General features: G+C 39.0%; 1 protein-coding gene across 3 annotated transcripts in view; it reads left to right on the forward strand.

Moving 5' to 3' along the window:
• The window catches only part of ZNF804A (zinc finger protein 804A), a 151,745-nt gene that overhangs the window by 112,747 nt on the left and 12,238 nt on the right, over window positions 1-26,760 (forward strand). For all 3 annotated transcript variants that reach the window (XM_068686434.1, XM_068686435.1, XM_068686436.1), the window contains exon 3: window positions 26,033-26,163. In XM_068686434.1, coding sequence (XP_068542535.1) covers window positions 26,033-26,163 — 131 coding nt within the window. The remainder of the gene's footprint in view (window positions 1-26,032; window positions 26,164-26,760) is intronic.

The following is a 26,760-nucleotide window of genomic DNA, read 5'->3' on the forward strand; positions in this document are numbered from 1 at the left end:
CCTAATTGAGCGTTCTGTTATCACACAGTCTTAAGCTATGGGATGCTTTCTCAGAGAAAATTTTCATTACAGCTTCTGTACCTCAGTGTTATTGTACATGTTCTATTTTCAATTCAAAGATTGCTAGCACAGTAAATTTCCAGGCTTAAAATACAAGATTTTATAATTATGTGATTTCCCCCCCTTTGGATGAGGGGCCCTATGCTGTCAAGGATTGGTTGTGTTTTGATTTATTGTCTCATCTAGCTTCTGAAACCCTGCTTTCAGATTATATGTAGTCCAAAAAGAAAGGAAAGGGCAAAACTAATTTTATTTCCTAGAACCTGAAGGAGTTCAGACCAAGGTATCAGGGTCTCCCCCTGCCTCTATTAGTGCTTTCTTGTTCTTAGTTTAGACAATATGGTTTGGAGAGTAATATCTGTAGCCTTTAAGAATCCTGGAAAAGTAACTTGCAAGGTCAGGTCAGTGGTAATGGAGACAAATGAACTCTTTTATTTGCTTTGAAAACCTAGACATAAAGAAGGAAAACAAAATTGAGTGCAGGTATCTTTAAAACTAAATGTGTTTTGAGCCCAATTCAGACAGAAATGTAACTAAGGCTGAACTGCTATGATTCCTTAATGACAGAATTACTGTTTGATGATGATGGTCTAAAATCATGGACTGCAGCTTTTGAGACCTGTTTTTGAGACTCAAAGATCTATGTGACTATGCAGAGTTTCTGAAGTATTTGGAAACATACAAAGAGCTCTCTGAAGTGCTGTGTTCATGCAGGGTAGGGGAAAAAATCCTGCCTGTGTTCCTAGAAATGCTGTGATTTTGATGAACGTGGCAGAGCATCAAGTCTAAAGCTGTGAATGACCTTCATCTCGTAGCCTTTCAGAGGCAGAGAGTTGTTTTGTCTTGTCAGTGAAGAAGGCTGGATCACACAGCTGGGTCTCCTGCATCAGTCATTCCTCAAGAGACTTGTTGCTGTGAGAATGAAGTGGTTTTATTCTTGAATTTGAAAGTCTTCCTCTCCATCCCAGACCTTCTGATTAATCACCCAATATCACAGCAGCGCACCTGAGCTTGTTGTTTTTTCCTCTCCCAGGACGGCTTTTCTAAATATCAGAATAGCTGTGGTGAAAAATAAAAGTAAGAGCCCTAATGTATTTGCATCCAGATATGCAAATACAATCAATTAAGTAAATTGTAAGTAGGAAACTTTCCCCACAAAATCAGAGGTCATTTTGCAAATGCTGTCTCCCTTGATGAAAATGATCTCCCTGCTCTAAAAATGTATTTAAAATCGTATGGAGGTACTAAAGCACAAATTATAGAGGAAGACTAAATTAGTAGATGTCCTTTTTCCCTGTTTCGGCCACAGTTTTCTCCTGTCTACATTTTTCTCCTCTCTCTACATGTTTTTCTTTTTTGTGCATTTTAAGAGATTAATGCCAAATAGGTCAGCAAATACTGATCTGTAGCCCATCAGGAATATGACCTTTGATCATCCTGGTGTCTTTGGATAAACATTTCAATGAATATAGGTGAAGAAAAAGAAAATCTTAAGTGGAAGGATGTGATAAGGCATGAAAATAGTGATAATACAGTAATTTTTCTAAATGTACACCTCCTACAGGAAGGATGGAAACATGTAAGGTATAAAGTAACAGCTGTATAGCAGGTAGCACACTTGCAGATTCCAGTATTCTCAGCAAAGATAATTGGATGATGCCAGTTTTCTGACTGTAATTTAAAAACAAAGCCACAAATCCATGCAGTTATCATTGCAGCCATCATTACATCATTACAAAAATAAAATTAAATAAAAAGGAAACGTATATATCCCATCCCTTCTACTTGCCACTGTACATTTTGTATTTTGCCAGTTGTTGTTCACAAAATGTCCGTGTTTTGTTAGTAAACACCTGAAAAAGTTTTCAAGTGCCTTTCTTTAAGCAGCATATTAGTTTTGTGATCCTCAAGGTTTACGTTATATCTGTCAAGGAAGCCTATGCAATTCGTGTAGCCCTCTTCAGTGCTATGGAAACCTCATGGATGGCCAGATAGGAAATCCCTGAGAAAAGCTGCTTAAAAGAAGGACTTAGTTCCCAGGATGTGCTCATGGTACCTCAGGAAATCTGGGTGATTGTCAGTGGAAGCTGTGTTCTGTTGAAACTTGATCTTAACACACCTCGCTGCTCTTTATTCTCTGTAACTTCAAAACAACAGAAACGCATGACAGAAGTAGGGATTTTCTGCCCCTTAGTTGCTCTGCATTTGCATCATTTTATGTTGGGATGGAAGAATAGAATTTAAATAGGTGAGAACAAGGATTGTAGTAGCTCAGTCCCACAGCTGCAGAAGTGAAAGACGTGCACTATTTACCAGGAGCCAGCAGTATTTTGTGTTGCTTTTCCCGGGCTGCTTTTTGCAAGCTGAATCCTGCTACAGCTATTTGAATCACTAAGGCAACACGTGGCATGCCATCTTGGAGGTGTAGAAACAACAATTCTCAAAAATGTGTCATCTTCTAGAGCAGTATATTAAAAAAAAAAAAAAAAGTTTATGCTAGTTCAGAACAAAACCTTAAGAGTTCAAAAAAGTTCCACAAGAGTTGCTTCATAAGCAAAATGAGCATGATGTATGTATGTGATATGTGACATAACTCAGTGCTGCTGGCAACAGTGTTGTGTTTTCCTGGACCTCAGTGCACACTGAGCCGGCCAGAACGGGATGTTTAAGATGACAGAGTGGACAAGAAGGCCGTGGTGAGCAATTACAGCCATCACAGCCCCCGAGAGTGATGAAATAAATTCCTTCTTTAAACGCCATCGAGGCTAGGCATGGATGAGAAGAATGCCCACACGGTTATCTTGGTGTCAAAACCACTGGATCCTTTGGGGCTGAGGGGGCAAAGCTCCCCTGCTGCAGGGCTGGTGGGACAGACAGCAACAATGAGCTTGTGGTGATGGCTGCTGCGTGCCCTCATGGGTAAAGTCACAGAATCACAGCATTGAAGGGGTTGGAAAGGACCTCGAAAGATCATTAGGTCCAACCCCCTGCCAAAGCAGGTTCCTTAAAGCAGGCTGCCCAGGTAGGCGTCCAGGTGGGCCTTAAATATCTCCGGAAAAGGAGACCCCACAACCTCCCTGGACAGCCTGTCCCAGTGCTCCGTCACCCCCACCATGAAGAAGTTCTTTCGCGTGTTGGTGCGGGACTTCCTGGGCTCTATCTTGTGGCCATTGCCCCTTGTCCTGTCCCTGCAAACCACTGAAAAGAGGTTGGCCAAATCCCTCCCTCTCCCACACCTCAGGTATTTATACACATTGAGGAGATCCCCTCTCAGTCTTCTTTTCTCCTAGGCTGCACAGCCCCATGTCTCTCAGCCTTTCCTCATAGGGAAGATGCTCCAGGCCCCATATCATCTTTGTGGCCCTCCACTGGGCTCTTTCCAGGAGATCCCTGTCTTTTTAACGTAATCCTGTGCATGTGGTTGGGTGTAGCTTATAGAAAGCAGGGGTGGGAAGCACTCAGAGCATTATCTTTTCCTTTCCCTGTGAGGGAAAATACCTTTTTGCAGTACATTTCAGTGTGCTTTCTCTGCTTTACACTTGATGACCTCTCACTCTCGATATCAGAGTCAGGATTCTTGCAGCCAAACTTTCAGGAATGGAGAAATTTTCTATTCCTCCCTTTACTCCACCTTGTTTCTCAGAAGAAAACAATATTTCTGTGTGCCCTTATGGGCAATCTTAGCTTCTGAAAGTGAAGCAGGCGTAGAGTAGGATCCAGATAATTTTGTTTGAATACTGTTGTCCCTGTCACTGAATGTAATTTTGCCTCTTCCTATATTTAATTTTTTCCCTTAGGAAAAAATGTTCATCTTTTCATTCTTTTTAAATATTAAGGGAACACCACCAAACGTTCCAGCCGCATGTGTTCCTTTGGATATATATATATATGTATATATATATATATGTATATATATATATGTATATATATTTGTAGCCCACATACAACCACAAAACAACCCCTCCTCTGTCAAATCAGAAACAGAACGGGGGATCTCTGCTCTATTGAAACATAAAGAATGTATCCACAGCATAATGCTGGAGAGGAATTTCCAGGTGGGAGTCTCTTTACAGATGATGGTCTAACAAGAGTGCTTCTTCTGGCATTAGCCCTGCCTCCTTCAGTCTGCTGCTGTGCTGTAAAGGCACCTGAAGCTCTGCCTCTGGCACCCGAGTGCCTGGGGCAATGCAGCAGCTGGATGGTGACAGGGATGGAAGAGGATAATTGAAAATCAAACAGTTCATTTCTGTTTTTTATTGATGAATATTTGAACGTATTCAGGGACAAACTTCCTACATTGTTTCATGAATGAAAGAAAGAAAAAGCTGTTTTCTTTTCCTTCCAGTTTTTATTTTGCCTGTAAATTTTAATTCCAGAAATTGGCTTCTTGATGGGTATCAGTGTTACGGAGTAATTAGGCACTCCTTAGTTCCAAACTTGAACTGCCACTTTAGATTAGGGCATCCTGACTAAGATATTAATACCACAGAATTCAGTTTTGTTACTAACTAGCATTCTGTTTCTTCATTACCAAAGAAAACATGTAGCTACATTCCTGTTTTGGCAATTATAACTGGAAAGATACTGCATAACTTTTTTTTTTCTTTTGTGTTTAGGAGATTCTGTTCTGTAATAATATTTGATTATCTAATTGACTTATTTTTCCTGAAGAGGTGTTTTTAGAACAAACATAATTACTGTAGAAAAGCATATACCCTGTCTGATCCCTTGGATCGTCTGCAAACAGAATATTAATGCCATATGCTGGCACTTCTGGCTCCACAAGGAGCCCATTCTTTAATATGGGAGTAGCCTAACTCAAGTGCAACCCCTTCTGAGCATAGAAACTTGGTATTTACAGTCTTTTTTTTCTTCTCTTTTTTCCTGTCTTGAATTACTGCATCCTTCTCTTCTTTATCCTTTTCAATATTGTGGTCAGTCTCATAACCTGTTAAATCACTGACAGTACATTGCCATGCAAAATTCGTACAAATTTCATTCAGCAACACATTGCACTAGAGTAATCAACAGTTGTGTCTGCATTAGCACGTCACTCAGATAACTATTGAATATCCTGATAGGCCCTGCTGAACATGCTTCAGTTTCCATCAGAAAGTGCCTTTTGAATGTTTTTTTTTTTGTTTGTTTGTTTGTTTTGATAATCATAAACTGAAAACTATGCACTGTGAACATAGGCTATTAAAAAGAAACCACAGCCCCACCCCAAAGAGTGAGGAATAAAGAAACACTATTTACTTAGTATATCCTGCACGTTTATCTCCCCAGCATGCATTTCTGCTGTTGTGTGGTTCGTTTTTTTTTTTTTTAATTGTACTCAAAAATTTCAGTTGATCTTTATCTTTCTAAATAAGTTCATGAAAATTTACGTGTGTAAATTGGCTGAACTTATGGCTAATTTTAAACTAAGCTTTACTGTATCAGCATAAGGTTTCTGCTGTTTGGCCAAAGCTGTTACAAAAGAAAATACTTAACTGCTATTCAACACTGAGATAAGAATGGAGATAATAATTAGGCTTTGGAAGTGGGAAAAAATAAAGTGTTCCCATACGTGATTCCTGAAGCATCCTATATATTGTAATACATATTTTGGCATTAGGTGTTTTGTTGGGAAGAAATGATTAAAAACTTGAGTTATACAGTCTTTGAGATCAAATGAGCGTTTACCTATCACATGCTTTGTTGCTAGGCTATAGATCAGCTAAACAATTATCTGGAAGAAAAATATTCTATTTTTTGTCGTCATTCACTCTTTAACAGAATCAATCTCCCAAAGTTAATTCAAGCGTTATTATGGCTCAAAGTTCAAACCAATCAACTAAATATATTTTCTGTAATTTTCACAAATTTCAAAGGCAGTTCGATTGCTGTCCTAAAAGTAATCGAGTAGAATATAGATTAAGTGTAGCTAACGAATAACATGAAAAGAGTTTTTTTACTCCATGCTTTTCGGCTGAGAGCGATCACATAGGAAAATGTTATTTGCAATGAAGTTTTAAGCGTTCTTAAATGAAAGGCAGACATACATTGCTAGTAATGTATTAAATTCTGGCCTCTCAAGGTGACTCATTTTTGTGAAATTAACATGATTTAATTTGCTGAAACAACTAAGTGGTGCATGTGAATAGCTCCATGCCTGATGCTGCACAAGCCACCTTATGGTTTCCTATTTGCTGCCCCATCCCCCCCCCCAAATGTTTCCAGATTTTTTTTCCCTTAGGAGCTCTGCTAGAATTATTTTTTATGCCCTGCAGCACATGCATGCTGTTTTACACGTGGGAGTTCATTGGGAAGAACTGAGCAACCTTTTCAGTGCAAGCCACAGTAAATCTTAAGGTAATTATTGCATTCTTTGCTGATCCATGCAAAATCAATACTTCATTCGTTTCAGAAAGAGCTTGTTCTTTTTTAAGTCTTGGTTCTGACCCATTGGTGGAACATAACATTGCAATCAGCTTTGCGTTTTGGGAGGAGATGTGACTAGACAAGCAACATATATAGAAGTGATGCTTGATTTAACCTCAGGTAATGAATCCTGCTCAGTCTGCAGCCTGTGTGCAGTAGGACATTGGGACCTCTACAGGGACAGTGTTTAGCTGAAGGTAAATCTTAGGAAAAGTTGTAGGCCTTGATCACAGACAACCATCCATGTAGTTTCTTTAGACTTTTTTTTTTCTTTTAGACTAATGCTATTCTAGAAATTATATTTACAGTAATTATTAATATTTTAATTATGGATCAGTAACAGCTTATAGAGAATGTCTTCAGTTTCCAAAACCATTTTAGTCTCAATCAACAAAAGCTAAAATAGGTCCCGGGTACCTAGATTTTTTTTTATTTTTTATTTTTTTAATGTGCAGGCAATGCTGTCTTGGAACAACTCCACTGCAGAGCCTTTTCCATGTATTTGTTGTTGGCTTATTGGTTTTGAGCTTCAGTGGTTAATTGATTTTGCTTTAACTTTTTTATTTTTTAATTAACACTGCAACTTTCACTGTCCAGTAAAGATCTGAGTGATTTACTAAGTTGAACTTTCCTCATCCTCATGCAACAAATGGAAAAATTAAAATAAGGGCTCCATGGGCACCAAAAAGGATAGATTAAGCGAGCAGGACTTATTGTTGATTTTGAACTTCATTGGCAGACAAACCACAGCCCTATTTTAAGAAGATTTCAAGAGCTGGTGGAAAGGAAAATCAGAAATGTGCCCTTCCCGTCAGTCCTGTTTCTATTCTGCCTAGCCTTTTCCTTCATTTCAAGGATACCATATGCTGTTATTTGAGTAATATCCCCTAGTTTCTCACTGTGCTTTCATCTATGGTTGTTCATGACAAGCATCCTTGTGACAAACCTCAATTATTCTGTAAAGAACCTTTCATTTTCTTCCAAAGTCTTCATATGTGGCAGAAAGAGTTGTGGTTCAACATTGAGTGACTGAAAGTGTTGATGTCTTGGGTGAATGATTTTTATTTATTTCTTTTTAAGACATTCAGTGTGCAAAAGACAAAATAAATACAGCCAGTCTTTGTGACTGTCTCTCGCTTCTAGGCATCCTTCTCTTTCCTTGAAGGAGAAACAACAGCATGTTGCATCTTTTCTTAAATTAGAACTGACTGAAACCCAAGGCACACCATAATATAAATAATAAATAATACTAATTCAAGCTCATTCATGATTAATGCTGCTTCTTTTATATGCCCAGCTTCTCTAGTACAGCTCTCTGCTGTCATCTTTATATGCTAATGCTACCAAGAGTTCATGCAAAAAGTTTGCTCTGAACATGTAACCCATATTCCCTTTTCAGTCACTGAAAGTGAAGAAAATGTCAAAAATCTTTTAAATGAAAAAACTCACCTACTTTAATGATGATTTTGTGTGTGTGTGAACCACTTTTTATTTTTTGTATATTTTTTTATGCTTTTAAATGCTTGCTTGCACTGGCAACTGCATGTTTATACCTGGTACAGACAGGATCTCATAGTTTTATGTCACCTATTAACTACACGTAGATTGTCTGTCTACAGATTTATTGTTGTGAAGGAGAGGAAACCAAGCCTGAGACTCTAAACAAGAACATGGAAGAGATGGATTGCAACAGCCCCAGTTGACATCATTATTTTATTAGTTACATTTTTTTAGACATGAGGGCTTCCTCTACGGGTATGCATGGAGAGGTTTGAATCCTTTGCAAATCGCTTGAGTTGCCATCCGAATGGAGGTATCTGATCTATGGCACGCTGTTATATCTTGGTCTAGCGTTTGCTCTGGATGAAGCAAATGTGGTTGTTAATTTGGTTCTGTGGAAACAGGTTTGGTTCTGTGGAAACCTGTGGAAACATGTTTGTGAGCTGGCTTAACTCTTGGGCCGAGCCTCCCACAAACAAGATCATGCTTATTAGACATTTATTACCCTGTTAGGGTCAGCTCTTGCCTTCACCACCTCTGTGCATGTTCTTCCTTTGCTGTTCTTGGTGTCCCTCTGCTGTCCAGCTGGACACCAGCTGCAGAAAGTGTTCTAAGAGCAGGGCACTTTTTAAAGTATACTTAAGGTTGTCAATAGTCTCTGTCTCATAGACAAAAGGTGCTGTATGAGGCAGGGCTGCTGCTAGGTATGACAAAAAAAGGGAGGGGGTGTTTTTATGAAAATGGAATTAAGGAAATAGAACAAATCAGAAAATGTAAATGAAGCATTAAAACGATGTTTATCAAACTCATCCTTAGCTCTTTTTGTTCTCTTCTGCTAAGCAAGCATTAAAGTAACACGAATGGTTTTCTTTTTTTTTTTTTTTTTTTTTTTTTTTAAGATGTAGGCTGCTGTGGCCACCTCTCCCTCTGCCTTGTCTCTGCAGTGCCACTTCTCTGCCCCACCACTTTTCTGCCATCTCAAGGCTCATTTCTTGCTTAATGAATCTTTCTGATTTCCTTTCTTTGGACACGAGGATGACACATGCAACCAATGTAGATCACTTCATTTTCTTCCCTCATTCTTACCCATAGTTAACATGATCTGAATTTCTAAGGAATACTGCAATTAGTATGTTTTCCTGACACCAGCCTGCTTTGTAAGGTTGGTAAAAAAGTATTCATTTTGTTATGCCAAATATATTAAAAGTATCATTTAGTTTATATTGCTGTAGTCTAACTGTGAGCATTATAAACTCACTCCTAAGCTTCTTAGCCCTCAAAGGCGATAACACTTTTGGTGAATACTTTGTTTGCTTTGCATGGTGAAAGCTCTAGTCTGAGTTACTCCTTGGGGCCGACTCTGCTGACATGGTTGAGTTCAGATGGCTAGACACAACATGACCAAGTTCAACTCCTAGCTGGAAGAGCAAAGAAAGTTTTGGGATGCCCACAAAATCACTGGGAGATTAACAACTAAAGCAGTACTCCACGGGGATTATTTACAAGGAGGTTTTTCTGTTCAGATGCTTAGAAGTAGGTCAGGACTGAAGCAGATGTCCATCTACCCTATGCCAACATTCCTGCAAGGCATATGCTATTCCCAAGGCTGTTTTAGGATTTATTTGTTTTAAATGTAATCAAAAATACTTCCTCACAGTGAGGAGGAGTGGCTGGCTGCCCAAGCAGAGCTCTCATAACTGAAAAATAGAATTTGCAGTGGTGACAGCTGGGCAGCCTTAAAATGGTAGGTGAGAATAATTTCATTTTTGATGATAAGGTGGGGGGTTATTTTACTTAAATAACGGTGGATAACATCTTAAATAATAGATAGTCTTTTCCAAATTACTCTGTGGGTAGCAGATTTTCTTTTCAAACACTGCTCTAGTATTTTGCTTTGGATCTGCACACCTGTCTGACTGTGAACAAAGGGATGATGAAATAGCTAATGACTCATCTTTCTGACTTGATTAACAGGAAGATCAACAAGGCAAAAATCATGTCAAATCATTTTCCTTCAGCAATTGTGAGGAGAAAAGATTGTGTATTGCAAAGTGTGGGGTTGGGAAGCTTTTTTCTTCTGTCTGTAAGGATTTAAGATAAATCCAAGGTTTATGTCCCTTTGAGCAATGCTTCACTACCGGTGCATCGTGCACTGTGGATTCACCTCTACGCAGGGGCTTCCTCTATGGGTATTCATGGAGAGGTCTGAATCCTTTGCAAATCCCTTGAGTTGCCATCTGAGTGGAGATACTTGATCTATGGCACGCTTTTATATCTTTTCTTGGTCTAGCGTTTGCTCTGGATGAAGCAAATGTGGTTGTTAATTTGGTTCTGTGGAACCATGTTAGTGAGCTGGCTTAACTCTTGGGCCAAGTCTCCCACAAACAAGATCATGGCTCTGTGCGAGATTGGAGTTGAACAGGGGCTGGGGAGGGCCAGGGCAGCCTGTGAGCTCAGTGAGTGGTGTGGTGCCCTGCCTGCCCTTGTGCTCGCAGGAGGAAGAGCTCATGTCCTGTGGGAAGTGGTGGTGGGCGTGCAGAAGCCTGCTTCGCTCTCTGCAGTGGTGGTTGCTCTGGGTTGGGTGCCTTTCACTCCCCAAGTAGGTTTTGTGCGTTGCTGGAGGATATAAAGTGGTATGGCGTGCCCTACAGAGCACTTCACTTCAAATACTCATTTGTCTGTGTGTGCTTTGTGTGGGGAAAAAATACAGTGTTCATAATAAAAATCTGTGAGCACAGATGACTTCTGCCAAGTAAACTGCCTGGTACACTGCTAAGGGAAATATTTTCTTGAGCATTTGTAACTACTGTCATTGACAATAAAATTGCTTGGAATATAAAATAATGGTGGTGTGTTGCCTACCATGACAGAAACTGTGAAAGGTTTTGGCCTTTAGTAGGCTTTAATGGGTGCTCTAGAAAAAACTACAGAACTGACACTTCCATTTATTAACTTGTAATTGTCCAAAACAAATCATGTTTTTTTTCCCCCCACAGTAGACTGAAGCCTAGTGTATGTTAATTGTGCTGGCTCTTCACCTGTCCTGACACCTTGACAGCTCTTGTCAGCTTTTAAAAGTTATTCTCTTATGAAAACTGTACCTCTGCTGGGTTATTTTCCCATAATGGCTTTGCCACTTATTTTTTCTTTCTTCCTTTTTTCTTTTTTTAAATTCTTACATCAAGGTTTACACTTAGCGCTGTCCCCTGACAGGAGCATGTTCTCTAATGACCAGTGGTAAGTCCCTCATCCGGAGACAATGCAAAAATTAAATCCAGTGTTTCAGTTTGCAAGTGTATGCCTGGGGCTCTTGCTTTACTATGGCTCAGGTATTTGCTATTCATTAAAGAAATGAGGTTGTACAGTAAACTGATTTATTAGCTATACCACCCAGTGCTCTCATCTCATCAAATCTCACACTGTGCAGGTTTAGAGCATCTCATAATTATAAGAAAAACTAGGACCGCTAATTAACATTTATGTGCTATAGGATGTGATGGTACCTCAGCGGGTGGCACTTTCTCCTTTGAGTCAGTACTGGAGCAATATAATTGTGTTGCTGGAGTTGCTGCCTTCAAGATATAAAACCGAGACCTTGACCACTGCGATAATTGAAGTTCCAAGGCTGCTTACTTAGGAGCAAGGATAGTATCTCTGGTAGAGCCCTGGCCAAAATCCAGGCAGGTAATTAGATTCTGTTACACGAGTCCCCCCTGTAGCTTCAGCTGATTATAGTGCCTTCTTCCCTTCCCATCCTCGCCGTTAGGTGTAATTGGTGTGCGCTGTCAAGCAGCTGCCATGGGCTGAGTGAACGGTGGTTGCATTTCATTGATGAATGGAGTGATACAGGTGTACTCCTCAGCTCCAGCACCTGAAAATTAAATCAAAAGACATTCTTACACTGTAGAATTAATTGATATAGGAAAGATAAGTTTGGGCTAAGCAAAAATACTACATTTTTTACCATAGTATTTCTCCCTCTGACTTTGAAAATGGTGAAGCTTCAATAGCATGGGGAGCACACAGTAAATGGGAGAGACCTCTAAACTGTTTCCAAGTCATTGACTCTAAAGTATAATAACCTCTGTTAAGATGGTGTAATTAATTGTTTCACTATGTTCAGAATCCTCAAGAGCGAAAGGCAAAACTGTCAAAATTTGTAATAAGAAATGGAGTTGTATTTTCATGTTCCAGTTGGACTGAGCCTGGTAAACTAAGTACAAACTCTTGACTTCCCTGGGGATTAGAAAGAACAGTTCTTAGAAAAAATGTCACCTCATGTTCTCCCATTACCATGATAATTAAGAGTGAGAAAACATAAGATGTTTCCATCATAAACCCACTTCAGAGAGGCATTGCAAAAGAAAAGGAAGGATCAAATCATTTAACTGTGAAAAGGCATATGAAGTAATGTGACTTTGTCTCTCCTAAATTTTATACTGCATTGGCCATTGATTTGCTGCTGGTGGATGGAGAGGTGATGGGGATTTTCTGCCTCCCCCAACACAGTTTTTTGCCTAACCAGTCACTTTTAAGAACTAATAATTTCTCATCGACGTTCATTATAAAAAAAAAACAAACAAAACAAAAAAAAAAACTCAAAAGATTCTCACACTGTGTAGGTCTTCTGTTTGAAGAAGAAGGTGTAGGTTGGGAGGAATTCAACAGAGGTCTTGCCAGCAGCCAAAGAAGCACTGGAAGACTTCATACTTCAAATACATGAAAACTGAGGAATCACTAGAATCAAATGGCATTTAGTTCTGGAAGTCCTTGTGGATCATGTAGCTAAATTATTGATGGCGATATCTAACATACTTAAAATTTCTATTTGGTGCTTGAAGACTTGATGATAGGAAGTTACTGGAAGCTATAATAAGGTCTACACTTTAGTGTACACCTAGGCTCTTTTGGGGAAGAGTCATTAAGTAAAGGGAAATCTTGCTTTCCAAGCATTTAAAAACCATTGAAAGTATTAATAAACATAAATAGGTGTGATTGCTCTTGTACTGTATGTGAGTTTCCAAATCTGTTTTGCTAGATAAATGAAAATCTTTTAAGGAACTGAGCTGCCATGGAAAAAGGGACTGTCTTGGGATGGCAACCTACCTGCTAAAGGACAGGAAAGAGGAATACTAGCACTACAGACTCGCACTGTGTAGAGTACAGTTCTGCTTAACATTAAAGAAAGAGGCTCACTGAGGAGACTGGCTAGCTGCTATTTTTCCTATAAGACCTTTGGCCATTAAATGAAATTAATGCAACCAGTTTCAAAATAGAGAAAAAGAGATGGCTCCATTTGCACTGAATAAAAGCATACAAAGGAAACCCTTGTCAAAGTATACAGTAAGAACTGAAAAGTGAGTGGTTTGAGGGGAAGCGTGGACAAGGAATTGAAGATTTTTGCTGGTGATTACTGAAATTGGAAAAAGCTCAGAAAATATCTGGAGCTAAACATAGTTGGGACTGGGAGAGTGTAAGACGAAAGGATTCATACATCCTTCTGTATTCTTTCTAAAGGCCACTCTTTCGAGTTAGAAGAAATTAATTACATAAAAGGCAGTAATTGCACTTTCTGTGGCAACAATTGCTAGAAGAGGTGGGAAGTATGAGTGGGAGCAGAGCGGACCAGAAGAACGTGAGCCTGGTAAATGCTGATGTGTCGAGGGCTGGAGGAGTTCTCCAGAATGACAGAAGAAAAGGCAATACTTCCACTGGCACTAAACATAAATCAGGTACAGATTGCAGGTGTGCTGCATATAGGGCACCAGCTGGTGACTTGAGGGTCAGGAGGAATTTCAAACAGAATGACTTATTCCTTGTGATACTGCCACAGGCAGAAGGGAAAGTTTGCATTATCAAAGTGACATGTACTCTTTGTAGGCACATGAGATTTGTTCTGCAACAGCTGTTCAAAAGGAAAGCAAGCCTAAGTTGTGCTAATGTATCTTCTTGTTTAGCGATGTCAGTCCTATATTTTTTAGGAATTTAGTGTCCGTTCAGGTCAAAGGCTGTGAAGTTACACAGCACAACAAAGCTGGACGGGCTCTTGGCTCAGCCTTACCTCCAGCATCCCATCTCTCTATGCCGTCACTTCAGTGGCTTGCAGAGCTGTTTCTGCTGGAGATGTAATTGCCAGTGTCACTGTCGAAGTCCTGCACAGGCATCTCAAAGAACAGATCGCCTCCAAACTGCAGCAGCTGTCTGCACAGAGCAGTTGGCAACTCAACACTTAGTTGAACTAAGGGTGTAAGGCTGTGCGTAATCTTACCAGAACTATTTATTGCATTTTGAAAAATACGAATCAGCTTTCATTGGTGAGAAGTACTGGGGACTTTGATTCCTTAAATGCATGTGGATTTGATGAATAGACCCACCTTTTGCTTGTAGCTTGTACAGCTGTGTATACATGATGTATTGGTGAGGGCTTTGAATTTCTGGCAGAAAGTCATTCACAAAAGCCAAGAATCCAAACTTCAGTGCTCAGTGATTTTGTTCTTAGACTTCACCAAACTTTACCCATCACACCAAAAGTGCATCATAGCTTGAAGTTTTAACACTACAAAATATTAATATTTTAATTCAAGCGATACTAAGAATGGTGCAAAATACTTACATGGCCCTTATATTTTGTATCTAGTTTCCATTTTTCCATGCAATTATTTGTACAAGTTTTGGACAGCTATCAGTATAAAAGATTATTTTCTTCCATGAAGATGGTCATTTGCACTTTTCTCACCTAGGATTTGATTATCCTTCTTAATTTGTAGGTTAAAAAAGTGCTAAAATCCTAGCAATGAGATGTTAATTCAAAGCATACCTGCATTCAATTTGTCCCCTGTAAAGTGCTACACGCAAATAAGATTTGATGAGAATGGAAAGCACTGTTAAAACCAACTTATTAAAATGAAACTGAATTTTTCATAGCCTTTCTAAGTCTTTTTGTGACTTACGTAGTTGCATCCTACGCAAACAAGCAAGAAATAGTTTTGGGGATGACAATTTGATGAACTGTTTCAAGACTTTAATAAAGGATGAGTCACTTTGCTGCTATTAGGAGAATTTCAACAATAAATCCTAGAGATGTGCAGAAGGAAGAAAGTATCACTTGTGTAAATTTCTGCTCTTCTAACCTTCTCTAAACATCTTCTGTGGCAATTCATCAAAAAAAAAAAAAAAAAAAAAAAGGAAAAAAGGAGAGGATGTGGCAGGGAGAAGCAAGCATTTCACAGATCTTTTCCTGTCCCAACCCAGAGGGCACAACAGCTTACTACTAAGAAATCTTGGAGTGGTAACATGAGGACCTTAAGACAGAAATAGTGTTTTAAGACCAGCCTATTTAAGGGATATCGTGAAGACAGAGGGCAGGTATCTGAAGTATTTATTTTTCCATGGGAGATACCTTGAGCAGAAAGAAGCCAGATCTTTGCTGGAATAGAAGGAAATGTCATGATTTGCTTCTCTGTTTTGAATAGAGAAGGTTATTTTTTGTTTTGTTTTGTTTTTCATCCTCTTCTCCATTGGAGAAGAAATACATAAAGAAATTTGACACCAAATTTGTGGAAATGTTCTCCTCTGTGCTTCATTAAAAATGCCCCTAGAAAAAACAGAAAAAAATATCACAATTCACCACTAGGTGAGAGGAGCCAAATTAAATATCACTGGAGATACTTGTTTTGACTCCTGAGTGTAAGACTGCTGCAAAAATAGTCTGCAGAGCGCTGTAGTAATGCAAGTGTAGTGCTTGAGCATGGTAAGAGGTTTGTTTGTAGACCTGGGAGAGTTCTCAGAATAAGATTATTTTTTCTGATCTTTTAAGAAGAACAGACAAGGTTTTCATAGCTATCACTGACAGTTCTTAGTTGAAAAGTACTTTTGCTTGCTTGTGTGTTGTTTTTGTTTACTGGGGGGAAAGAGCACAAAGCACTTTTTTATTTTTATTTTTTTACTTCCCCTACACATATCATAATGTTGACCTTGAAATGATAAAGCTTCTGCTCATTTTCCATTTTCTGTGGCAGTGTTTTATCCAGAAATGCCTTCACACTGAGTTTAGACACTTTAAATCTGTCTTCTGCTGAGATATACAGAAGGTCCACCTGGTTAATTGCACATGTTTTTTATGTCAGACAGATATCTTCCTTTGTGTTTCTTTTTCTTCTTTTCTTCAAAGCTTGAACATGTAGCAGTGCAGATTTCATAGTTGAGGGCCGTAGACGCTGCTTAGTGCTTTATTCCTAGTGTGATGCTCACCTGCTAATCAGAACCTGTATAGTGAGAGTGGATGTATTTCTATCCTGACTGTGGTTAGAGGAATGAAAAGGTTAATAAAATAATAATAATAATAAAAAGTATCACCCTCTTTCTCTAGAAATTGCCTTCTGCCTTTAAGAATGCGGACTGAGATTTGGGTACATTTCCTTTCAGTAACGAGCTGCGCTTCATTAGCTAATTATTGTTTTTATTAATTTCCTAGTGCTTCTTAATCAAGAGCAAATTATCTCCTGGAAGGTTGATATCCGATTTAGGTGAGGGAACATTGCCCTGCTTTGCTTCTGGATACACTAACCCCGCAAGCTCGACCTGCTGTGCTGGCTCTCAGTCCTGCCCCTTGCTCATCCTTGCTGATAGCAGCCAGTCCTCGAGGGGGGGACCCCAACCAAACACCTTCTGCCAGTACGTGGGAGGAAGAAACGCATCCTCTGTGCAAAGCCAAGGGTTTGTTGTTAGTTTAGCTCAAGTATTAGCCTAATGAAGGAATTATTATTAGGCCAATTGCAATGATACTGGCACTTACAGTCCAAATTATCCAATTAGAACAGCTCATTGCCGGTAATGACACGGATACACACAAACTTTGCAGTGTTACAGTCCTTCTCCAGTGCTCCTGAAGTATAACGGGAAGCGTCATTACATGCTGTCAGCATCGTGAGTTCTTCATGTGGGGTATGCCGATGACACTGGGGGTTTCTTCCTCCTTTTAGCCAGGAAGAGGGTGAAGTGAATGGCTTGTGTCTCCGCACCCTGAATTTTGTTGGGGGATCATTTTTATGTTTACAGAGATACTTGCTCTGTTTATTTGTTTTGTCTTCAGTGGCTCATAATTGTGTATTAGTCAGCTTTGATATATAGAGAGATTGTTTTACATATGTTGGATACTTTGTCACTCTCTTTTTATCCCTAAACCCAGTTTTACCCATATTCTGAAGCTGCATTCCTTTAGCAAGCAGTAGTTGAGCACTGGCAAGTTGTTTATAGCCCTGGGACTCTGGTGTCATCCTGTGCTTGCACTTTCAAGGCCTCTGCTATGATCTTGTGCTTGTACTTTTGGGGCCCTCTATTATAGTGCTGTTTTCCTTCAGCAGCCTCTAGGCTGTGATTTACTGATAACTTCAGTAATACTTAAGCATGAGGTAGTGACAGATACATCCTAGCTCTGCAGTTATTAATATTTCACTCAGTGATGCACTAGAAGACACACATAAATACAGATGTGTGCTCTTGTAACCAGGCGGTGCTCTCATAACCACTTGCCACCAATATCTACTATTTACAGCCACGTCACTGGTATGCTATCAAAGTTATGTTACAACACATTTCATTGAGACGGTTGAAAAGGAAAGCATAAGCTCAATTACATTAGATGCAGTCTTTGTGTCTAATATTTTTTCTTTAATCTTGTATTTCTCTTAGAGGAATCTGAATGAATGCTATTAACAGTTGTCTTAAGGGTAACTTAAATTTGGTCGGTACCAGTTACCTGTGGCTGTGAGATGCGTCAAATTTGCAAAGACCTGTTCTCCTCTGTTTTCATTGCTCAAATTTATATGTTCTTTGAAGAAGCTTGTCACGGTCTTGGGATAATTTCTGGCAAGGACCGCATCCTGCTGATGAGAAGCAATTTGTGCACAGAGGCTTTGAATGGCTCAGTGATCCAATGCAAAACCAGTATGAGAAAGTTATTGTGTTTTAGCTCTGACAGGAAGAATTAAAATAAAGAGCTCACTTTGAGGGAATTCATGTATCTACTTCAGCCCATCATTGTTATTAGGGTATCCTTCAAGGATTAGAGGAACTATCTTTTAAAGGAGCTGGCTGTAAATATGACTTCCTCATTTTCAGTCATTGTGCACGTGTAGACTGGAGAGATTTAAGATGTGGTAGGCTCACTTCAGTCTCAGTGGCAATCTTTCCTAAAATGTCACCGACCATTTTGACCAAAGAGGCTGAAAGCAGAAAATAGAATCTCAACATTTCTGCTTGCAATTTTTAATGTACTTTTAGAAAGGGTATTGTGTAAGGAAGGAGAAAGAATCAGAACAGCAGCATGAGCCTACAAGAGACAGAGAGCTTCAGTGCTGGACACAGGGTGAATCATTTTGTCCAAGGTACAAAGGTGGTTAATAGCAGGAGCCACTGATAGGCAGTGGAGTTCGCTGGAGTGAAGAATTCTTCGGTGAAGTTTCAACTCAGAACTGCCAAGTAAGTTATTCGTGTATAGGCAGCAGAAGGATCTCCAAAATGAGCAAGACAGCTTTAAAGGCTGAGCCATCAACACCTTTACGTTGCATGGAGCCATCCGTTTTGTAGCCTTATCATCACTGCCTAGAAAGCGATTTTAAAGGGAAATCCAATATTTCCTTTTCAAAGAGGCAGAGGTGACCTTTCTCTAAGGGGAGCTCTGTGCGAGGAAGCCATAGCTCCTGTGAAATGATTTTTAGAACATGAATGGTGTTCAAAGGCGAGAGATTTCCAAAAGCTTAAAGCTTTACAGATGGAGTTTAAATGGGATGTTGTAGAGCTCCTGTTTTTTACATGTGGGGAGTTGTAAATGGCCAGAGAACAGAGCAGTCCTCAACATTGAACACATTTTGTACCAGTGTCTGCCTGAAAATATCAGGAGGCAGCGCCTTGCTGAATCAATATTTGGGCTGCAGCAGAACTGTCAAGCCTGAAGATATTAATATATGCTGAGAAAGATTAGCGTGGATACTTATATTACCCTGCTGGAGCAAAAAGAAGGTGCTGGGTAGTGGTATGGGGCTAGAAAGTGAGACGTGCTGTGTGAAGCAACGCGTGTGGTGCAGGATGTCACTCCAGCTGTCAGGCAGAAGCAAAGACGAGCTGTTGTGTCCGAGGGCAGCCCCGCGCTCAGAGCAGCCTGCATGTCGAGCCCTTTCTCTACAGCACTGCCCTTTTCCCTAGCAGTGCTAGGTGTAACCATTTCTTAACAGGACTTAACACTTTACTTACGTTGTTGGTTTTTAATTAGAGTCCTAAATGGTGCAGAAGTGGGTGTATAGGTCAAGTGGTCCTTAAAAAAAGAAGTGATGTGCACCTACCTTCTCTTTAATTTTGGTGACTGAAGAAGCCCTTAAGCATTGCTGAAAATCACCATGCAGAACTTAAAGGCTGCTCTCCCTGAGCTCAGCAGGAGTTTCACTATTGACTTCAGGAGAAGCAGAACTGGGCCTAGAGTCATTAAAATAAATACTTTTAAATTATGGACTAGCATATGCAATCACTTTCCAGATGTACAAACGTGCATCAGCTTTATGTTCTTTTCATTATCTTGTAACGTTAATTTGATAGGCAAGATGCTAATTCTGTGGTTTTATGATGCTTTCTTTGGTCTTAGCCTTAATATTTATGAGGTATTCTGGTGATTTTTGCTGAAACTAACAAAAAATATCCTAAAGCTTGCAATAAGAGCAGGCTGTTCTTATAGACATGGTTCCTAACGATCATGGTGAAATATTCAGCGTGCAGCACTCAGCAATTCTGCACGTTTCTAACAATGTTTTTGCACAATGGCAACACTGGGGCCATTTAGTCAACTTTGGAAAACACAGTTATCTCAGAAACAAAAGCAACAAAAGTTGTACTTTAGAGTCCAGAGCCTGTTATTTGTCAAAGTCTCGGAGCCCTGTTCTAGCGTGAGCCAGAATGCTATCTGAATCTTGCAGGAGGGAGCACTGTAAGGGAGCAGAAGACACACAGGCACCAGAATGATGTCAAATTAAGCATGAGACTTACTATGCTGGAAAGGCATTAATCATGTACTAATGAAGTGTGCGTTTGGTTCTTGCTGATAATTTCCAAAGGAAAAGCGTTAAAAAGAGTAGAGAGCAAGGACAAAATTATTATTTTTTTTCCTTCTATTGCTTCATGGTTTATCTTTTACAGTTACCTAACCAAGAGCAGTAAGTAAGATCTTCATGAAAGATAACTAGCTTTCATGTATATTGAACGTGCAAGGGCACAAAATATCGATTGTTTGGATTTTCCTCATTGTTTTGAAAACAGTTATATTTTCATTTGGTTTTGGTTTTCATTTTAAGCTCGTTTAATTTATTTTATCCCGTTAAGCTCGTTTAATTTATTTTCTCCCGTGAACCTACATAGGGAAATCTAACTGAATGCAGGAAAGATGCTTTGTAGGTGAGTATGAATTAGTCTCAAAGCCTAAATATATTTAATGTTAAAGTAACTTCAGTTTTATTCAATTTATTTCTATTCTCTGCATTAAATTCTAGCAGTTCCTTTCAGTAAAAGAATAGATGTATTACAAATGTAGAAAGGCCAATGTGAATTTTCAGTTGTATAGTAATACGTATAAATAATATTTAATATATATTATGTTTGTAGGATCTGAATGAAAGAGCTAGTTCAACAATTCTTTTCTGCACACTCCACAACAAACAGGACCACTGCATGTTGCCTCAGTGTGCTGAGAAGCAAGTTACATCTATGTAAATTTGCATTACATCAGGTGCATTTAAAGTTAATAAAAATACACCAATCAGAAAGAATATAAAATGTTATCTATAATCAAAAACCTGTTCCCTCAGTAACATATAGGTTATGCTAGCATCAGAACATCAGTAGTGAAGGACAAGTTAATCCACTCTTACTCAAAAAACTGGACTGACAGAATAACTAAGGTCAGTAACTTCCTTGGGGCTTGCTATTTAGTGCTACTTGAGTGCTTTAATTATATGGCTGTTAGGAAGAACCATTCCTGCCATTTCTACCCCCTTTTCCTCTGTAATCTTCTCTTTCTCTTCCCCGGCAGAAGCAGCAATATTGTGGACTCCAAGGACTTGTTATTTTAAAATCCTACATATATCTATATTAGCATGTTTTAGATTTCTTCTACTATTAAAAGACTGTCAGGAGGATATGGCTGCAATTTGTGGCAGAAGTAGAAGAGGAAAGGGATTATTCACAATATGAATGTTCGTTGTCATATGGAAGACTTAATATTTGACTGTATAAAATGTGGTTCTGTTGTGAATTCGTGGAGCTCCTAATTTTTAAGACAGGGTTTAAATTTTGCAGCCTAAGGGGGAGGTACATACAGCCATAGGCAGAGACAATTAGAACTAGCATCTAACTTGCAGCAAACTGAGTTATTCATAAGCCAGCAATAGACCAATGGGATTTATTAAAGGCCTCTGAAAAACCAAGTGGCAACTGTGGTTCATACATCTATAATAGAGTGAGAGAATGAGGTATCTCTCTGCATAGGAAGATAGAAACCATGAAAACATAGGTTAGAAGGAATTGATTGTTCACCAACTGTTCACCAGCACAGGATCATGAGAAAACATGCCTTTTTGGTTTGGTTTGGTTTTTCTGGCAAGGAGGTCTTCCTAGCAATTATTATGAAGTGTCTTCATCTGCTTTGTAACTCCCCTCCAAATAGCTGTAGACTGCTGTTAAAATTCTCCTTTGTTCCTCTTCTGTTTCAGGAACATATTATAGCAATTAATTTTATGCTGGTAGAATGAAAACGAATTGTCTTTTAATTTCTTCCTTAGTCTTCTTATTGCAGTGGTTGGATTACCCATTTCATTGCGGAACCTTGAGGTTTCTCCTTTCTGTTGAAATAACTCGCCTTGTTTAACTTCTGCCAGGGAAGGCTTGTGGCACTAGTAGCGTAAGCTCTTGTGTTTTGTAGTTTGTGGGAGCCCTAACTGTTCCTGTAATCTTTCCAAGAGGAGATATTCTTCTTTTTACCAATATGAGAGATGGTCATGAAGAGTATGTAGAATTACAGACAGCAACACAAGTAAAGAGATGCTAATCTGTCCTGCTGTGTAAAGTGAAGGTGTCTCCACTTGCAGAACAGCAAAATGTGCCCACACAAACCACCACCAAAGGCAGAATGAAGACTGGTCTATTTTACAGCTTGAAAAGCAGTTTCTTGTGTTTTAAATGCAGGTTTCATTCCCCAGTTGAGTGTTTACAGGTGTTACAAGAGCTTTGATCTATTCAGGTATTATTTGTAATTGATTAAACTCAACCCTTTTCGCAAAAGGATACTAATCCGGTTTGGTGTGACAAGTGCTAATCTAATGAGTATATTGTCACTCTTTGTCATACCATAATTCATATAAAGAAATAATAAGTCATCTCTGTTAACAGGGAGTATTTGGAGAGCGGTCATGTACTACATAGAGAAAGGGGAATATGTGCAGCTTCTAGAATAATCACAAGGAGCTAAGAAATGCCCTTATTTAATCCTTGCATTGACCTGCAATCTGATTATTTTTTTTAATGAATACAAGCTTAAAAATTATTAACAATTAAAAATGTTGTATAATGTATACAGATTTAAAAGGAAAAATATTTCATTTATTTTAAATAAATCCAAATGCCACTTTTGTGCCCCTTCTACGGCATGCTGAGTAACCAATACATAGTCCCCATGTTATGGGGAAAGTTGTTTGAAGGGGAGGAGGGAGCTAACAATAGGATAAATGCTAGAGAGTTGATTCAATGGCTGCTGGCCATGAGGTCATTTTTCCTGATTTTATATAAAATAAAAAGACAATAAGGAAGCAAAATTTGATGTCATGGCTGTTAAATTCTGCAATTTATACTTCCATTGATCAGAAAATGAATTTATGGTCTACATATTTTCAGCCTCGTAAAAGTCCACATAATTTAATTGTTAATCTAAGGTCAAAAGCAAATTAGCATAATCATATCTGAACTGCACTGTCCTGAAATCCCCTGACTCCTGCTATTAGAAAAATTGTTCCCATGGGTTCTTGGCCCTATTAAAGTTGTTCCTAGCCTGGTGAGCTAAGCTTCACAGGGGCAGGTTGTCAAAGCCTCTCTGAATAAGCAGTCACTTGCTGATGGTTTTTGATGTGGGCAGAATGTCTGCTTTTTGTGGGGGATATTGAGGCTACTGAGAGACCATATATCAGTCTTGATGAATGGTATGATTTCCCCTTCTTTGGAGTCAGTTCTGATAATGTAGAATTACAGGTTTCAGGTGTTTTATTTGAGGCTGGTTTTGTTTTCTATTTCCTCATCTTATCACTTGTTATCATAGCGTTCAGCTACATTGTATTTCACTTTTCAGCCTTAACATGCTTTCACTGTCCTGAGCATATTTTTTTTTAAATTAATGTCTTCTCTATGTTGTAAAAACCTATTACTTTTGAAGTGCTGCTGCAAGTGCTTAAATCTTCAGTTAAAAAAAAAAAGAGAGAGAAAGAGAAGAAAAAAAAATAAAACACTTTGCAGGGTGTCAGAAGGCTTGTAATAAGAAGTGCACTTAATGCATTAATGTGTCTTGCTTTAGACAGGCTTCCAGGCTTTGATCCGCAGAGGTCTTCAGGCACTTGACTCCTGCAGCAGGATCTCTGTTTGTTGTTCCTTTCATAATGCAGGAAAGAATTAGGGAACTTGGTACAAGCTTTTTGAAGGGTGGAATACTGAAAAAAAACCTGCCTTGTGATAGATTGGGAAATGGAGACATGGGTGAAGTAAACAGAAATGGTGTCACTTTGGACAACCAAACTCAGGGTTTCGGCAGTTTTATGTGGGTATCTTCCACTGCGCATCTGCAGACACCCAAGCTGGATTCCTCTGCAGGATCACCTGGGCTTGCACCTCATGTGGTTTCATCCATGCATAAGTGCACAGGGTTTTGCACTTCACGTGGTGTTCCCATGTTTGGTTTCATCGTCTCATACATAGGAGCTCGTGAAGTCTTCCTTTTCCTCTGGACTCAGCTGGACATGATTAAATGGCTGTGCATCAACTCCCGGCTGGGTTTGGTAGAAGGAGGTGGAAAAACTGTGCTCCAGGCACAGTTTTGCAGTTAGATTTGTTACAGGAATCCAGCTCGTGCCCACGTGCAAGCAAGCCCTGTTGCAGGACCCCAGGGCAAGACCAGGAGGCAGGCTCAGACTTTTGGTGGGTTGGTACCAAAATGAGTGCTCTTGCTGTGCCGTGCATTATGATAGAGATGAAGGCATTTAGTCCTTTTGGAGAGATCTAATTTAATTATTCATTGTGAACTGTTGAACCCCGTACTTGCCAGGACTTGCACATTTTGAGCTGGTTCATAAGCAGAGGACAGTATATGAGGGAATCACGTTTAAATACTGTATGACTGCCTGCTAATTATTTGCTTACTGATCCGCGGAAGTAAACAAAAATAACAGGAATTAAACTAATCGTTGAAGTTCACATTAGTGAATAGTCCTGCCTTATGGAAAGACAAACATTTTAAGAAAAAGATGCTTTTTAAGAATAAGGCGCGCTTTTTTTTACTTGTTCCCATTTACTTTGACCAATTTTTGATGGGGGGCCTCGTGGTGCTCAGAATGCGTGGACTAGTGACATTTACGGATAACTGGGTAATATCTTATTTTCATTTGCATAATACAAGCAAAACCTGACAGAATACAAACACAGTGCACTGCTTGTTATCACTAGCATGGATAAGGTCAGTAAGGAGATACAGGTGATGATAATTTAGGAGATGGCTTTATAAAAACAAATGGAAAATAACTATAGCATTCAAGAATGGAGACACAGTTTTGTATTTAGGTAACCTTTTATATACAGGAAATAATATTTTTGGAAACTGCCTAATCAGGCCTCAAACCAGCTTGTGCCAGGCACATATTCTGTCTGCTGTAACCAAGAAAAGTTCCACTTATATGTACGTATTTGGTGAATAAAGGCCTCAGATTTCCTCTAGTTATAATTCTTACAGATTGTTAAAGCCATTCATACAAAAGACAGAGGTATTAGCTGTAAGAAAAAAAAAAAATAGTGTTGTATAACTAGTTCCTATTATGCTAAGAACAATTATGCTCATCGCCCTTCTGAACTGGAAAAGGGGGCATTTATTTGACAGGGCATGTGACAGAAGGGAAACTCAGAACAAATAGTTCCAGAAGAGACAAGCAGACAGTCCAACACAAAGGCTGTGCAAATGAAACTCCTGCCAGACTCATCTGTCTTACACATTGAAACCTGCTCGTTACAATCAAGCAGAATAATTTAATTGCTTAAAAATTGTAAACGGTTCTTCTGTACCACAACTTGTATATGCTGAACAAATAATGACTTGATTAGTCTGATGAGAGGCTCAGAGCTATAAAATGATATTTACCTGCCAGTGTTGGTGCAAAAGGAGAACTGCTTGTGTCCACAATACTCCACATAGGCATAAAATGCACCTTTGGCATCCAACATTGTGTAAAGATTCCTTTAACACAGTTCTCCCTATTCACTATTCTAATTGTTACATGCTTGCTACCGGTGGGAATTTTATTGTCGGATTCATTGGAAGAAAGATGTAGGGATAAAAATATTTAGTGAAAGCAAACTGAAAAAGGCACTGCTTGGAGTGAGACCCTACTGACAGCCTGAATGAAATCCAGTTAGCTTTAGCACTCTTAATACCAAGACGTCCTGATCACTTTCAGTAGTAAGAGTAAAGGGGTCAAAATGATTCTGGGTGAACAGTGTCTAGCTCTACTGAGGCTGGTCTATGTTAATCACAGAAATTACAGTAAAATTATCTAGGTTATCTCTGTACCAGATAACCTCTCTTTAGCATCTCCATGTATTTTGGTTATTCATTTGAAATGTAAATTTGAAATATATTGAATGGATCACTTTCATTAGGTTGGAAAATCAATCTCAGTACGAATGCTTACTAGAATATAACTATCATTATAAATGTTAATCATTCCTGGGGTTGTTTTTATGTGTATTTGACTATTTATTACAGAGACTCAAGGAACTGAAGCAGAGGGAGTTTGCTCGAAATGTAGCATCGAAGTCAAGAAAAGATGAAAGGAAACAGGAAAAAGCCCTTCAACGTTTGCACAAGTTAGCTGAGCTAAGGAAAGAGACAACGTGGTAAGTACATGGCTGCTGAAACACAAAGAATACCTTAAAATAATCCTTCACCTATTTGCTGATGCTCTGGGACACAAATCTGTTGGAATCCCTCAGCTGGAGCCCAGCACACTCATTTTTATGGCATTTCAGAAGCAGTATGTGTACGGTAATTTGATTCACACTATGTGAAAAAATGAATGTTTAACATTGCTTTTCCAGTGGAGCTAGAATGACATGTATTTTTAGTTTAAAAAAAGATGTTTCATATATTTTTCATAAAACCAGGCACATTGGTTGAAAGCTTAGTGAACTAGGTCATGCATTTGAAGGCTGACACTACTCCATTGATGAGGTGAGGAATACAGTGTTGTTCTAGGATATAACAGATCTCTGTGATTTAGTTTTCAAACTGCTTGCCTGGGAAAGCATCCAGAAATCTATTCTTAAATCTCAATAACTGGATTATTTTTTATATTGAAAGGTAAGTGCTTCTTTTCCTTAGCTCAATGGAATGTTTACTTCTCACTGCAAAAGCGACTCCTTGCTAATCATACATTTTGCTACTGAATCTAGACATACTATTGAAATTAAGATTGCTGGCTGTGACTCTATTCT

This window comes from Anas acuta, chromosome 6, assembly GCF_963932015.1.
Source record: "Anas acuta chromosome 6, bAnaAcu1.1, whole genome shotgun sequence".
Taxonomy (NCBI): Eukaryota; Metazoa; Chordata; class Aves; order Anseriformes; family Anatidae; genus Anas; species Anas acuta.